This window comes from Magnolia sinica, chromosome 9 (genome assembly GCF_029962835.1).
Source record: "Magnolia sinica isolate HGM2019 chromosome 9, MsV1, whole genome shotgun sequence".
NCBI classification, from domain to species: domain Eukaryota; kingdom Viridiplantae; phylum Streptophyta; class Magnoliopsida; order Magnoliales; family Magnoliaceae; genus Magnolia; species Magnolia sinica.
In genome coordinates this window covers 20,528,489-20,543,511 of record NC_080581.1, presented here as the reverse complement: position 1 = coordinate 20,543,511, position 15,023 = coordinate 20,528,489, and the positions used below count along the sequence as shown (strand labels likewise).

General features: G+C 40.9%; 1 protein-coding gene across 4 annotated transcripts in view; it reads left to right on the top strand.

Annotated features, from left to right (window-relative positions):
• The first annotated feature begins 6,794 nt into the window (after positions 1-6,794).
• LOC131254707 (BRAP2 RING ZnF UBP domain-containing protein 2) overlaps positions 6,795-15,023 on the top strand; it is a 45,356-nt gene continuing 37,127 nt past the window's right edge. For 2 of the 4 annotated variants that reach the window (XM_058255405.1, XM_058255406.1), the window contains exons 1-4: positions 6,796-7,243; positions 10,994-11,109; positions 12,327-12,435; positions 12,575-12,689. In XM_058255405.1, the coding sequence (XP_058111388.1) occupies positions 7,022-7,243; positions 10,994-11,109; positions 12,327-12,435; positions 12,575-12,689 (562 nt within the window). In that variant the 5' untranslated portion in view covers positions 6,796-7,021. Of the gene's footprint in view, positions 7,244-10,993; positions 11,110-12,326; positions 12,436-12,574; positions 12,690-15,023 lie in introns of all 4 variants that reach the window. The other 2 variants (XR_009175808.1, XM_058255404.1) reach the window with 2 other exon arrangements.

The following is a 15,023-nucleotide window of genomic DNA, read 5'->3' as shown; positions in this document are numbered from 1 at the left end:
TTTGGATCGTGCCCTAAAATGAGCTTTCATAACGGTTGGATTGCGTGGATATAAAACACATACATCATAGTGGGTCCCACATTCAGGGATCCCACCCACCTTGGTGTATCCGGGTATCCACCAAAGCTGTGCCTTTTTCCCCTTCACATATAAATATCAATGCACCCATAGAAAGACATTTAGGGTCGTCAATGTATTAGAAGGTATTAGATAGTATTGGATTGGAGCTATTTGGGTCCCTACTCATGGCTCAGTGGTAGATTCACATAGGTTTCAAGGAAGAGGTCATAGGTTCTAATACCAGTGCGGTGTGTGAGAGAGTGTGAAAAAAGAAGAAGAAGAAGCTCACACTGGTATGTATGTTTTCCTCTCATCCAAGTCAGGTTGGATGGCAAATAAACATCACAGTGGGCCCTAGAAAGATTTCAACGATGAGTGCCATTAGCTTGCATCTCCCCTGCCATAAAATGATCTCACAAAATGGATGGACGATGTGGATATAACACACACACCATGGTGGGATCCACAAAATGTGGTGACATCAACACACCAGGAAGGTGGGGGTGTGTGACATTTTCAAACAGTGTACTTCGATGGATTATTGGGGAAGTCGATTGTCTGGTGTGCGTGTGCCACACACCACATACCTAGGTGCGGTGTTGACGTCACCAAGTCCTACGGGTCCCACCATAATGTATTTATTATATCCATACCCTCCATTCATGTCGTGAGATCATTTTAATACATGAACCCAAAAATGAATCATATCCAAAGCTCAAGTGGACCATGCCAAAAAGTAGTGGGGACAATGATTCCCACCATTGAAACATTTCTAGTGCCTACCATGATGTTTATTTTCTATCTAAACTATTCATATGGTGTAACGCCCCAGATTTCGGAGGCCGAGTAAATACTCGACCTTTGATATCTCGGGTGTCACTTATGCTTTACGGAAGAAGGATTTTATAATTCATTTTAACTGTCATTTGAGCAGTTCATAGAATTAAAAATAGACTATGGGATGTACTCTAGAATAACCGTGAATTTAATGCAAGTAAATCAACTATCAGTAAAACATATTCATCCAGAGTACGGGACTACCGCTGAGCAAAATATACCAACCAAAATTTACAAATGTGTCAACTCTAAGATCTCATCGATGACCTATGGGGGTCCTACATTGGCCCACTGAACAAATGGGTATACGAGGACTCATCCTCTAAGTCCGTGTGAGCCTTCTCCAACGCATCGGATTCCTAGTACCTGCATCTACGAAAGTGTTTGGTTGGTGTTTTAAAAAATCATCCCAGAGTGGGAGTAAGTGATTAAATCAGTAGTTCCATTAGCATCAAGTTATCAATTCCACATGCGCGAATAATGAGAAGGAACTAAGCACACGATTCCTAGATACTCTTGTTAATGCACATGCATAGTTTTATGATATGATGCATGCCCTCACCATCCAACACTCCCTCAAGCGACACCATATATACGTTCGTATATGACCAACACTCCCTCAATGCAACCTCGACTGTCAAGTCACCAACCTATGCTAATGCAATGCTATAAATATTCATGTTAGCAGAGTATTTAATTAAGTCTGTTCATCCAGCAAGATTTGGGAAGCCGAAACACCTTCATTTAATCAATAGCCTTATCCAGATCACTTGGCTCCGAGCGGCCGTAGTGGCTCTGAGCCTGCGATCCATGATCCAAATTTAGGTATCATCCATCTGTCTCACAAATTAATAATTCCAAAGGTAATGCATTATACCCAAAGGTATGAGGATTAACTCAGTATGGGTCGTCACGCAAACACCGAGTATAATCACTCAGTTCTGAGGTGCGGGCTTGTCACATAACCAAATCAACATAGGGAAGGGCTTGTCACATAACCAAATCAACATAGGGAAGGGCTTGTCACCCAATTCTATTCATGCTCGAGTTGTTCGAACAGTACTCTAGCACGGAACCATCAGCCAGATAATTTGATGGGGGTCGTTCGAAAAAGGATCTATCACCCCATGTGCTCGTTGGTCACTATGAGGAGGCTCATCACCCCAGCGTAGGCCGACAGTACGAACACAGTGTCCCATACCACTATGCCCGGTTCCCGAGACTTAGGGATCGTATCACTAACAGTTAATAGTAGGCCTCTCAAAGGTATGAGGTGCTTCAGATTTAGGCAGGCGTGAACATACATGGTTGGCTAACTGGTGGACTAAATTGGTTGACTCAGGTGACGTACGGTGCAACCGGCACTGGGTGTAAGCATCTTGCGTAGTCCAAATACTGTCAATTGTCCCTCTTCGGCCCGAATTGGTCCGATTGGCCTAAGGTAGCCGATCCGGTAGGGCTGCCCTTCCGAATCTTTCTGATTTTGTTGGCCAACCCAATTACCATTAGACTAAAATTCTATAGCAGGCCACAAACAATTTTACTCAATAATAAACAACCAAATTCATCAGTACCTCAGGATATTCTAGCTAATATGGGTAAACAAAGGCATGCAAGTACATTTTTCAATCATCGCATAATTTACAACAACTAGATAATTACGTACAAGTATCAAGGGGAGAACGTGGAGCATATGGGCATGAAAATTTCAACAAAACAGTTTATTCTAACATGTAATCAAGGATCAACTATTCTAGACAAAATTCATAATTCATGGAGGGTATTACACTAAGAATTTCTCAATGTTTAGCATGCAAATTCCAAATTTCACTATACAATCACTAATTGCGACATAGGTTCGATAATTAGCAACTTAAAGGTAATGATCAGCACCTAGGAGTAGTCTGTCAATTTGTGGTGCTGCTTTTAAGGTTTCAAGTCCGCGAATTGGCGTATCGAGGCCCTACGCCAACTGAATTAGCTTATAAGGGCACATGCAAATAGTTCTACAATGTTGAAATTTGGAGAGGGCTGGAGGGTTACCTTTCTATCACAGGTAGGCTGCTCTCTATGGTGGGGCGCAGTTGCAGGGCCCTTTGTAGGCAGCGGTAAGGGGAAGGAGCTCCTTCCTCCATTCTCCCCACTGCCTCTCTCCCTTGCAACAAAAAAAAATTGTATAGGAGTGAGGGAGTGATTTTTGGGCTTAAATAGTCTAGAAATTGTGTTTAAATGACCATGAGGGTCCTTTTTCTAACATGCATGCCCCTAGTGGGCTTAATTTTGATTTGCAAGGCCCCTACGGGGGCTCGCTGGCTCATCCGCACCATGGTGCAGGTGCCCCATCATAGGATGAGCGATTCGTCCAAATTGGGTAGAGATCAAATGCCTCAATCGACCGTGGGGGCTCTACTTGCAATAAACGATCGTCGGTGATCGATTGAGGCCATAGTTATACGGATATGAGAAGAAAAATATCCTTAACTCACGCTTCGAGTTTGGTTGCGATCTAATGGTTGAAAAGCTGCAACTTCGCGAAAGAGCGAAATGTTTATTTCACGTAAGTTTTGAGATTTCAGCGTAGGGGATTCGCGCGTTTCAAGCATTTAGCTTTTGGCCCAAGTTGAGCAATTCTATGCATTTTCTTGGTTCGTTACTCATGATGGACATCAAACCTAGTGAGATAGACATTATTCTATAATTTCGGACCCACTAACGAGCAGTATAGATCTTGTTTAGATAATCAATGCATTTCTAGAATGAATTAGGTAGTGAGATTTCTTGTGCGCAATGATTATGGTATGAATTAATTATGTTCATAGTGTGGCCTATTCAAAATTAGTAAAAATGGTGATTCAATCATGATCACTCTAAACCATTGGTTCTTGGGCTAAATGAATAAGTAAGTTGACTTGGTTCGTTAATTAAGATACGACCCATAACTGGCTTGACTTTGTGTATATCTTTAATTTAGTTATGGTTGTCTTGATTAGTCAGTGATAGACCGGTTAGATTTGGGCCCTAAATGAACAATTCACGAGGCTAAACTTAATGTTTAAGTGATCAGGCGGATTCTTTTCAGGTACCTCTCACGTATAGGTTCACCCCGAACGTCAAGGGTCAGTAAGTGACAATATAGGCTAGTGATATATAGATATATATATATATATATATATATATATATATATATATAAGGAATTTTGGAAATCCAAAATAGTGAAAATTCAGGGTGTTGCATATAGTCACACAGAAATGGATTAGGGGAAAATTTGTTAAATTGATCCAAAACTTTTGTGACCCCAAGAATGTTCCAACGGTACAAGTTCAATCCCTACATCTCCATTGCTTTTCTGCAGTGTGGTCCACAGGAGCCTTAAATCTGTCTTATTTTTGAGATCATGAATTAAAATGTGCTCGCCAAATGGACGAATAGTTTCAATATATTACATACATCATGGTGGGGCCCACAAACTTGTGATGTCAACACACCATGGAGGTTTCACGAAGCAGATTGCCCGACCTCAGAGGTAGTGTATTGAAGTTATGTTAGCCTAATCATAATGTATGTGTTATATCCAAATTATCGATATGTTTGATGTGATCGTTTTAGGGATTGCGCCTTAAAATAAGCATATCCAGAGCTCAAATGGACAACACCACAAAATTATATCAATTGGATAATTGTTTTTCCTTCATCCAAGTCTAGGTCTGTATGACTAACATAAACATTATCATGGGCCGTAAGAAGGGTTCTAAGTGCTTATACTTAAGCACAACTAAAATTGTCAAAATTTTGTAGTCCTGAAAGGAGCACAAACACTCATGAAGATACGCTTTGACAACTCACAAATACCTCGTAAAGACTCGATCAACATCTCAAGCCTTTAAAGCCTTACTTGGTTTGAAGATCAGAACACTTTGTACTTGTCAACCATCAGGTGGTATTACCTTAGATTGACCTTAGATTAGGTGTATTTCACATAATATTACGATAACATATTATTCTAAGTAAAATACACTAGAGTTAGCCCAACCCGATCAGGTTTGGCCAGCCTAACTACCTTCGGCCAACCCAACATTATTCGGGCAAGTATACAACAAGACAAAATTTCCAGAGCAAGTTCGGCCAACCCAACCTTGAGTTCGTCCAGCCGAACCTGCCCGCTCGGCTAGCCTGAAGGATGTTTGGTCAAGTTTCCAGTGAGATAAGATTTTGGATCTCATTAAGATTCGGCCAGCTGAACTGGAGGTTCGACAAACAAAATTTTGAAAGATTTCTTCCTGCGAAATCCAAATATCCGTTAGAACGCAATTGTTGGAATTCGGCTAGCCGAATTTTCAATGCCTTTGGCTATAAATAGAGACTTTCTCTCACTCTTTCAAAAACTGAAAAAGACAGATTCATCTTCTCAATAAAAAGAGTGAAAGTCCAAGCCTCTTTAAGCTATTTGAGAGGTAATTCTTATATTTGATTCAGCTAATTATATTATTTTTCTCAAGTTTGTTTAAACTGTTTTACTATATTAATCCATACTCTACTTGAGATTTAAAGAATCGAATTTGCAGCATTAGGGTATTGTTCGTTTCATTGAAAATATATTAGATCCCTACATTTTTTTTTTAGGTTGAACGCATACACGGCTTCATTTATATCCCGATAAAGGAGATTGTTACATTCAAAACTACAATTATGTTTTCGACTTGCCAATTGAAGATAAGTACTGTTTTACTTTCATTTATATTTGAGTTTTTCTGAGATAGCCATAAAATCTCAAAAGGATTGTTTTGTGGTAAGCCCGTGAAAATCACAAAGTGGGTTTTGTTGTGGTGAACCCGTGAAAATCACATAGTGGGTTTTGTTGTGGTGAGCCCGTGAAAATCTCATAGACCGTATAAGGTTGTTAAAGTGAACTATGAAAACCTTGAATAGTGAAAGCCAAAATTACGAGGGTAGTAATTTTGGGAGTGGAGTAGGTGTGAAGTCAACCACCGAACTACTATAACTCTTTGTGCATTATAGTGATTGATTTATTTTTTATATGTTTTCTTTGTGATTGATCGTTTTTTGGTAAGTTTAATATTTTGATCTCAAAGTCGTCGTGAAATAAGGTTGTCCTGCCTATATATTTTACATGAAGGTTGTCCTACGAACTATTTGATATCAAGAATTCGGTACTCTAAACAATTGAGTATATTTGTTTTATTATTCCATATTGCATTGAAATATTTTGTATTGCCATATTCACCCCACTTTAGGACATCTATAGCTCGTCCTTTTAAGGTTTTAACAGTGGAATCATTATCTCCATTGATTCATATGGCGTAGTCCACTTGAGTGCTTTGGATACGATGGATGGAGTCAAATCAGAGTGGAGCCATGCCAACCCAAACACAGATTTCCTGCTGAAGGCTTTCACTGGAAGGTTCCTGCACCGGGAACTAAGATGGGCCCACGGTGATGTTTATGAGAAATCCACCCCGTCTATACTTTTTGTGAGCTGATTTTAAGACATGAATCCAAAGTTGAGCTGGATCCAAATACTAAAGTAGGCCAAAAACGTCCATGGTTGAAATATTTGTGGAGCCACTGGTTTTGAATCACCGTAATATTTGTGTTCTCAGTTTATCCCAGTAGGAATAACGTTTTGAACGGTATGGATGGCAGGTAAACATCACTGTAGGCCAGGGAGGATTCAACGGTAGGAATTTTCCTACCCACCTTTTCCATTAGTGCGGTCCATTTGAGTCTTGGATCCTACTAAAATTTTCCTTTCGTCCTAAAATGAGCTCACAAAACGGATGGACGGAGGGGATTTCTCATAAACACCACGGTGTGCCCCATCTAGGTTTCCAGTGCAGGAACTTCCTGCGACTGCCAGAGTCCTCGAGATAAAATCTAGAGTTTACATTTTCAACGCTTACCTTCCAAACACGGAATAACATGTCCTTTGAAACTTGGGATTTCAAGACAAACCCTGACACTGGATGATCATTGTACCAAACCAATTCCATTCTGTCTAATGCTACTGAATCTCGCGCGCCAAACAGGCTTGAAGTCTGTCTGCGAGAATTTTCTCTCATCTCCTTCATTCCTCTATGGTCGCCTTGCTCTCCTCGATCTTTGACCATGTCCGCCACCTCTACCAGCAGCGGTGCAGCCGCCGCAGCAGCAGAAGAAGACGCTTTCCGGCCACCTCTCGCCATGAATTCCGGTTCAGAGCTCACTCAGGCATCGGCCTTGACACAGGCCGTTCATTTCTCATCAGGAAACCCTAGAATAGAAGAAACGAGGGGAATCATGCACCTCTACTCCCAAGATTCTCCCTCTGCCTCAACCTCCGATCTCCCGGTACTCTACTCAATCTCTCTCCCTCCCTCTCTCCCTGTCTTTATGTATATGAATGCATGCATGTACATGGAATTGATACTTCACCTCATATCTCATTGACACATGCAATTTTTCATTCTTTTCCACCCTTGCATAGTACAAATTTTTGGGACTGTATAAAAAACAGAGGGTAATGCAAGTAGAATGTGAATTGAAACTAATTGCAAACTGAAATTTGCGTATCGGATTAAAGCTCAAAACACCCACACGCACAGATAGATGGAAAGAAGAAGAAAGATTGAGAGCAAAGGTCAACAGTCCTCTAGCCTTTATACTAGAGATCACACAAACTATCCACCCTCTTATACTGCAGGAAAAACTCTCAGTAATTCTTATTAAAAGAATTTCATACAGTTCTCCATATGTATGGCAAAAACTATTTATGAATCCTTATTGAATATCGCTTTTCCTAATCTACTAGAATAGGATTTTCTACAAGTAAAAAGAAAGAGGTAAGAAAGCTTAAACAAAAGTAAACAACAACAAATAAGAGACTCCTTCCAAGTGTGCTCAAGCAAGGCCTCACTTGGGCCCCTTCCCATACACACTCGTATGTTGGGGCGTGATTGCATCAATTCTCCCTAGCTTCAATGAACTCAGCTCTGTTGAGTTTTTGATGGTACACTCCTTGTACAGCTCCAGGTTGATGTGTTTGAAATTGTCTATTGAAATCCTCTCCACTTGACTAGAAATTTCTTAGGCGTTGAAACCATCTGATTGTCTAGCACATCTTCAATAGCTTCGTTCAACTGGTGTTGTGTTTTGAGTATCTATATAGCTCATTCTTCTATGCTCTCATCTTCTTGATGTGTAAGGTAAACTTAACGTCTTCCACATTGAAAATAGGGCTGATCTTCATTTCAAGGTAAACTCGATCAAGTATGCATTTTCACTTGGCTTCCTTAGAACATGTTAAAGACCTGCCTTTCCAGAATTTAACTTGATATAGGTTTTTGTGGGAAACCTCTCTAGTTTGAGGCACACCATGACCTAATCCCCTTCTTGAATTTGTGCAAAGTGTCGCTGAATATCTACATGCAAAAGCCTTGGTGTGTTTCCTTGATATTCAGTGCAAAAGCCTTGGCATCTTGGCTCAGTCTAGTTGCAATAATAGGTGGAACTAAATCAATAGGCTGTTGAGATCTAATGCTAGTCAAATCTCAAAAGGAGAGAGTCACGTGGTGGGTTTCACAAAGTTGTCATAGGCAAACTCAGCATGGGACAACATGAGCTCCCATGAACCTATGCTCACGAACCAAGTGTTGAAGAATTTTCAATACTGTGGTTGATGACTTCGATCTTTCTGTCTGCTGGAGGATGATAAATGATTGAGAACTTTTGTTTAGTTTCATCTTAGACTACAAAGTTCAGGAAAAGTAACCCATAAAGTTAATAGCACTGCTAGACACAATTGTCAAGGAATGTCATATGGATAAACCACCTCCTTGAAGAAAACATTGGTGATATATGGAGCATCCAATGTCTTCTTATAAGGGAATGGGCTATCTTAGAAATCTATCGATCAGGACATTGATAGATTCATAACCACATTGAGTCTTAAGTAATCGCAAGATGAAATCCAAGCTGGTATTTTCCCATGGGGCGTTTGGCACAATAAGTGGAGTATGAAGATTAATGTTCTACTTGTTACACTTGCCTAACTGACATCCTTGACACCATAGAGCATCATTTCCAATGTCTTTCTTCAAACTTGGCTAGTAAAGCAGTCCACAACTAGGGTTGTTGTTTTTTCTATCCCAAGTGACCACCAAGGCCACGTGAATGGTGCTCTTGCATCACAAGCTCTAGCATGGAGCTTTTAGATACACACAACCTTATGTCATATAATAGGCACCCATCAAGCAAATTGTCTTTGGGTACTCAGTGCTTGAGCCTATAGAACATGCTGAAAATTCTTCCCAAAATCACCATTGGCTGCATAGTCTTTCTTGAATTACTCGAACCCAACTATGGATACTATAGGGTGAACAAGAAATGCATTTTTAAGTTGAGGGCATTTACTACCTTATTTTCTACACCGAACCAATGCTTCAGATAATATATCAACTAGAGGTGTACACGAGTCGAACCGAGTCGAGCTTGCACAGCTCGACTCGGCTCGGCCACTAGCTAACCCCAGCTCGAACTCGGCTCGGCTCGGTCCTCGAGCCTGACTGGCCAGGTCGGCTTCGTTCGGTCAGCAACTTGGGCCAGTTCGAGCCTATGCTGCATTTTCACAAACGCTTGGAGTGCACTTTCAATTTCTTACTGTATGTAAATGTGTATAGGTATTTCATCAAATACCTTGTAGGCAACATCAAAATCAAGAAAAAAGGTTATTTGTTTCATATACATACCTTCCTTGCCACCAGCCGACACTTCGTTGAGTCATTTCAACAAACACTTAGCAACATCAATATCAAAGTAACCGAGTCACCGAACTGGTTCGATCCGAGTTGAGTCAAGCTCGGGCAAGCTCGAACTCGGTTTGAAATTTTTTCGAACTCAAAAATCAGCTCAACTCGGCTCGAACTCAGTTTCGAACTGAGTCAAATCGAGCTATTTCAAGTCAGGTTGAGCGAGCTAACCGAGCTAACTCGGTTCGTGTACAGCCCTAATATCAACTTCTAAACATACACGCTTCACCTAGCATGATGGGCTCTCAATTTCTTTTGGGATTTCAAGTAACGCAATACATCATGATTGGAACAAAGCAAAAACTCTTGATGAATGGGGTACTGATGCCCAATGGTTTCAATATTGACGATATGGCCAATATTATTGCTAAAATAGGTGCTCGGTACAAAACAACCAGGAAATAATAATATTGTATTTTGTGTCAACAATATCGTGCGGTATTTTGAAATATCGCGAGATAGTCATCAAGATTCCTTTATGAAGTTCCTTATATCGTCGAGACATGTGATATGTGTCGATGATATCGAGGTAGCGTATGGGAGGTGAAGAAAAGATGAATTTATTTTTGAAAAAAAAAAAAAACATTTTTTGGGGGAATTTCTAAGAGAATCTCTTGGTGGGATGTAGTGGTCATAGATGTATTTTTACTTCTTTTTTTTTTTTTTTTTGATATATTTTTTGTGTTTCTCTACCTGTATGGTATGATTTAGCAATTATTTGAACTCTTTTTTGATATAATTGCAACACTTCTATAAAAAAAATGCATAGTTCTTTGATTTTCAGCTTCCAGTTTTTACTCGGACCAACATCTGTACACGTTGGGCCTGCCTTTAAATGATCAGACCATTCAGCCGGCAGGCACCATTATAAATTGGCCATGTTGCAAGAATCTTCTCTGGTGTACAATTTTAACTGTCTGATTGGTGGACGTTTACGAGACAGTTCATTTTCAACAGGAAAGAAGAACTGCTGGTTGTATGACTAGATTTGATGATGGAGGTAGTTTTTGGGACATTAACAAACAGTCTTTATCATGGGTTTTGTTGCCAATCTATGTTGATTTGCTGTCCTGTCCCTATCCACCGCCTTAATGGATTGAACTATATTTGTTTCTATTACTGAGGTTGTTGCTTATCAAAGAAAAAAAAAAATACAGAGAGGTCGGGCGTGCCATGTACTTTTGCTGGCTGAACAAAAAACAGTATTTTGCTTGTTAGAGCACATTGTATATTTCCTCCTAGAAACACAGGGTTCGGAAAAATAAGATTTTCTTTTTCTTTTGATCTTTTTTAGGTGGGGAGGAAACCGCTTGTTTGCGTGCTTGCCGTTCCAAATCATATGACATATGCAGATTTTTGCCAGTTCTGTGGTTCGTTCATTCAACATAGTTTGGAGATGCGAATTGTCAGGTTGAATTCAGGAACATGTTTTGCTTTATAACTGTTACTACTGTACCACCACTAATGCTTTCATGTATTGGCTATTGGAAGAAATACTACTAAAAGTTGCCATCGTAAGTGAATATTTTAATCTCCTCTTCCTGCCATATCCACTCCAAATATGGCACCTGTCTAGGATGACCAAAACCATAAACCTGCTGTGCCATCAAATGCATGGATCATAGCTCAAAACCACCAAGGTTGGTCGGTTCCAGCTGTTTAATTGATGCAATTTTAGATGCTGAAACTGAATCGTTGCATTCCTTTTGCTCAACATTTTTTAACCAGCCAATTATAGAACATTGATTCAATAACTAAGATTAATCCTATTGCCTTGATTTTTGGGCTATTACTCATCTATGTGAAGTAGGGCTGTCAATGGGTACTTGACCATCCCCGCCAACCCCCCCACAAAAAAAAAAAAGGACCTGGTTAAAGATTGGGTCTAGTCAGATTTAAGGCAGGTCCATTGTCTCTAGCCCGATTAAAATTGGATTGGGTTGGGTCCGGTTGGTTCTATTAGTAATATTGCATATATAAAATGTCTTCATTATCTAAGCCTTTTCCCAATTCCCAACTAATTGGAGCCAGCTACATAAATCCTGTTTCACCATTCCACTACGTGATGTCAGGATTCATGAAATAAGTTGTGGCAAAAATTTATGCCCGCTGCCAACCTGACACAATCCTCCTTTCTCCAGGCTTGGGGCTGGTAATGGGTGCACCACACTCCCACTTGCAATGATACTTTATCCATTGAATACTTATTGATTAATCTGGCAATGGAGGGAGGTTTGCCATTTGCCCAACATGCATGTGTCAAAGGGGCACCATGTGTGGTCCCAACTATATAAAGGTCCTTATCATCCCGTTCGTTTGGATCTGGGTCCAAGTCAGAGAGAGACATAAGGAACCATGACCCAGCAAGATCCAAACCCAATCAGCCCTGGTACAGCTACTGTAGAACCTGACTTGAACCTGACCTGTTGACAGCCCTATGTGAAGGCCCACTAGTACGGGGGTCTCAAATCTGAAAATCACCGCAACATGTTCCCCATGCACAAAAGAATAGATAAGAGGTAGAGATGAAAATGTTCTCCTTAAGGTGGCTGGCAATTGCTTCATAAAGTTTGAGTTGATTGGATTGTGGTTCTCTGATTGACCTTGATGTTTATTTGGGGATTTAGGAATGATGGATTGGAGGATCGCTATAGCATTTTGATCAGGTTTGATAGCCAGAACTCCGCGGATAATTTCTACCGGTATTTCAATGGGAGGCATTTCTCCTCTTTGGAGGTTTGTGCTACTTGTGATATATAGTTTACTATTTGGAAGAATGATATGGTCATACCAGTCTGACCTGTTAAGTTTCTGTTTCTTGAAGTCGAAATGTTCTCTTATTTCATCAAATTTATTGCTTTTCGGTTTGATATAGGTAGAAGTTTGCTGTGTCCTTTTTACTGTCGATGTACAGTACACAGGATCAATAGAACATGCACAGACTTCCCTTGCAAGCTCAACAGAACAGCCAACATGTCCGGTCTGCCTTGGTAAGTCCCCTGCTAATAGCTTTCAAAAACTAATTGAATTTCCGACAGTCCTACTAGTATAATATAGATGCTGAACTACTTTTAACATGTTTATCCAATTTGTCAGTCCATTCGATGCTACATGAAGGTAGTCTGCATGATTTGAGGAAAAGGAATATGGTGCTTACAAGGGGTGGCAAGCCTGGCCAGATCTGCACTAATGGCCTCTTTGGATTGGTGGAAAACAGGATTAGACCGTGGAAAAGGAAATCGATTTCCTCTGATGTGATGGTTTCCCTCATTTACAAAAGACGAGGATGGTAGAAATCAGCTTTCCTTTCCACAGTTTTCTTCAGAAAATGGCCATTTCCTTTTCTGCTCTTTGTTTTGTTTTGTTTTTTTTTTTTTTTTTTTTAATTATTATAATTTTTAAAAAAAAGAGGTAATAAAGAATTTATCAGAAAGCTCGAATCAACGAACAAAGAATACAATGCCAAAAGACGCAATCACGCCCATCTATCCAAATACAATGAGGCCACACAATTAGCCTCCTCAGCCCTTGCCCAAACATTGTTGAAACAACAACGATTTCTCGCGCCCCAAATAGCCTAGAACACTACTATAATGAGTCTCCACCTAGCTTTACCGGACCTCCCAACACCTCCACCATGCCACGCCTAAAGAAGATCGTCCACTGACTTCGGCATCACCCATGTCAACTGGAATAGTGAAAAAAAGCAACTCCACACCTTAAAGGCAAGGGGACAATGGATAAAGAGATGATTAATCGTCTCCTCATTACCCATACACATGCAACAAATATTTGGAAGAATCATCGCCCTTCTCTGCAAGTTATCGATCATAAGGATTCGCTTCCGACAGATTAACCAAATGAAAACCGCCACTCGAGGCCCCCCATAAAACCAATGATGAAACGGATGGCATGGGATACGATGAGGAGTCTGGAATTACCTTGAATAACAACTTAACGGAGAACTTCCCAAAAGTGTTTCTGGCCCACACCATAGAATCTTCCTCGATAGGATTAATCTTGACATTTCTAAGAAAGTCTTGGAGGCTAGAGAATTCATCGATCTTTGTATCCAAAAGATCTCTGCGACAAGGCGGCGTCCAAACTACTGATTCCCCCATAACCGAGAAACAATCAGCTATCAAGATGAATCGGTCGGGGGCTAGCCTAGCAATTCTCGGGAACATAGTCCGCAATTCATGCTCATCACACCACTTGTCAGCCCAAAAACGAATGTGAGAACTCTTTTCCTAATGAGAAAGACGTGCCCCTGCGAACAAAATGTTTAGTAGATGCCATCGCTTTCCAAATGGCGGAGGCCCGATGAAGCGATGGAGATTTCACGAACCAACCGCTTTCCTGTGTCCCATATTTACTGGCCACAACTTCTCTCCACAGTTTCCCTTCCTCTACTCCAAACCTTCAAACCCATTTTCCCAATTAAGTGGTGTTCATATGCCCCAAAGGTTTGATGCCTGCCCCTCCTTCCTTAATCAGCCTACACACCTCGGCCCACTTGAGGAGATGAACTTTCTTCCCTTCACTATTGCCATTTCACAGATCTTGTCTTCTCCACTTTTAAAGCCTAGAGTGAATTGACTTCGGGCATTGGAATAAGGACAAGAAATAGACGGGCATGTTCGAGAACACTGTCTTGATGAGGGTTAGACGACCCCCCAATGACATAGAATGCCCCTTCCAACAAGCAAGCTTCCTTTCAACTCTCTCTATCACTCTGTCCCAAAGATGGATAGGCGGTTTTCCCAAACAAAGCGGCATGCCAAGATAAGTGGGTGGGAGGGAGCCGGATTTGCACTCGAAAATGTCTGCAAGATTTTGAAGCTGTTCCTCCCCAACGTGGATGTCAAGAAGCTCTGATTTTGCGGCATTAACCTTCAAGCCTGACACTGCCTCAAAGCAAACAGTCAATTTACGGATATTGTCCACTGCACTTGCCTCTGCCTCACAGAACAGAAGCGTATCATCCGCATATTGAAGGTGAGAGATCTAGGGTCCATTTCTAGCAGGCTAGAAACCTTAGAATAATCCGAACTCCTCTCCTCTCCACAGCATAGCACTAAGAGCTTCACCCACTACTACGAACAAGGGGATGAGGGATCCCCTTGCCTCAAACCTCATGAGGACTGAAAATAACCCTTAGGCGACGCATTAATAAGAATGGAATAGGAGGAGATTGGATGCAAGACTTAATCCTACTCCACTTTTGGACGCACCCAACCTCAAGAGCATGTAGTCTAGGAATTCCCAATCCACATAGTCGTAGGCCTTTTCGATGTTAAGCTTACACACTAGCCCACGTTTCT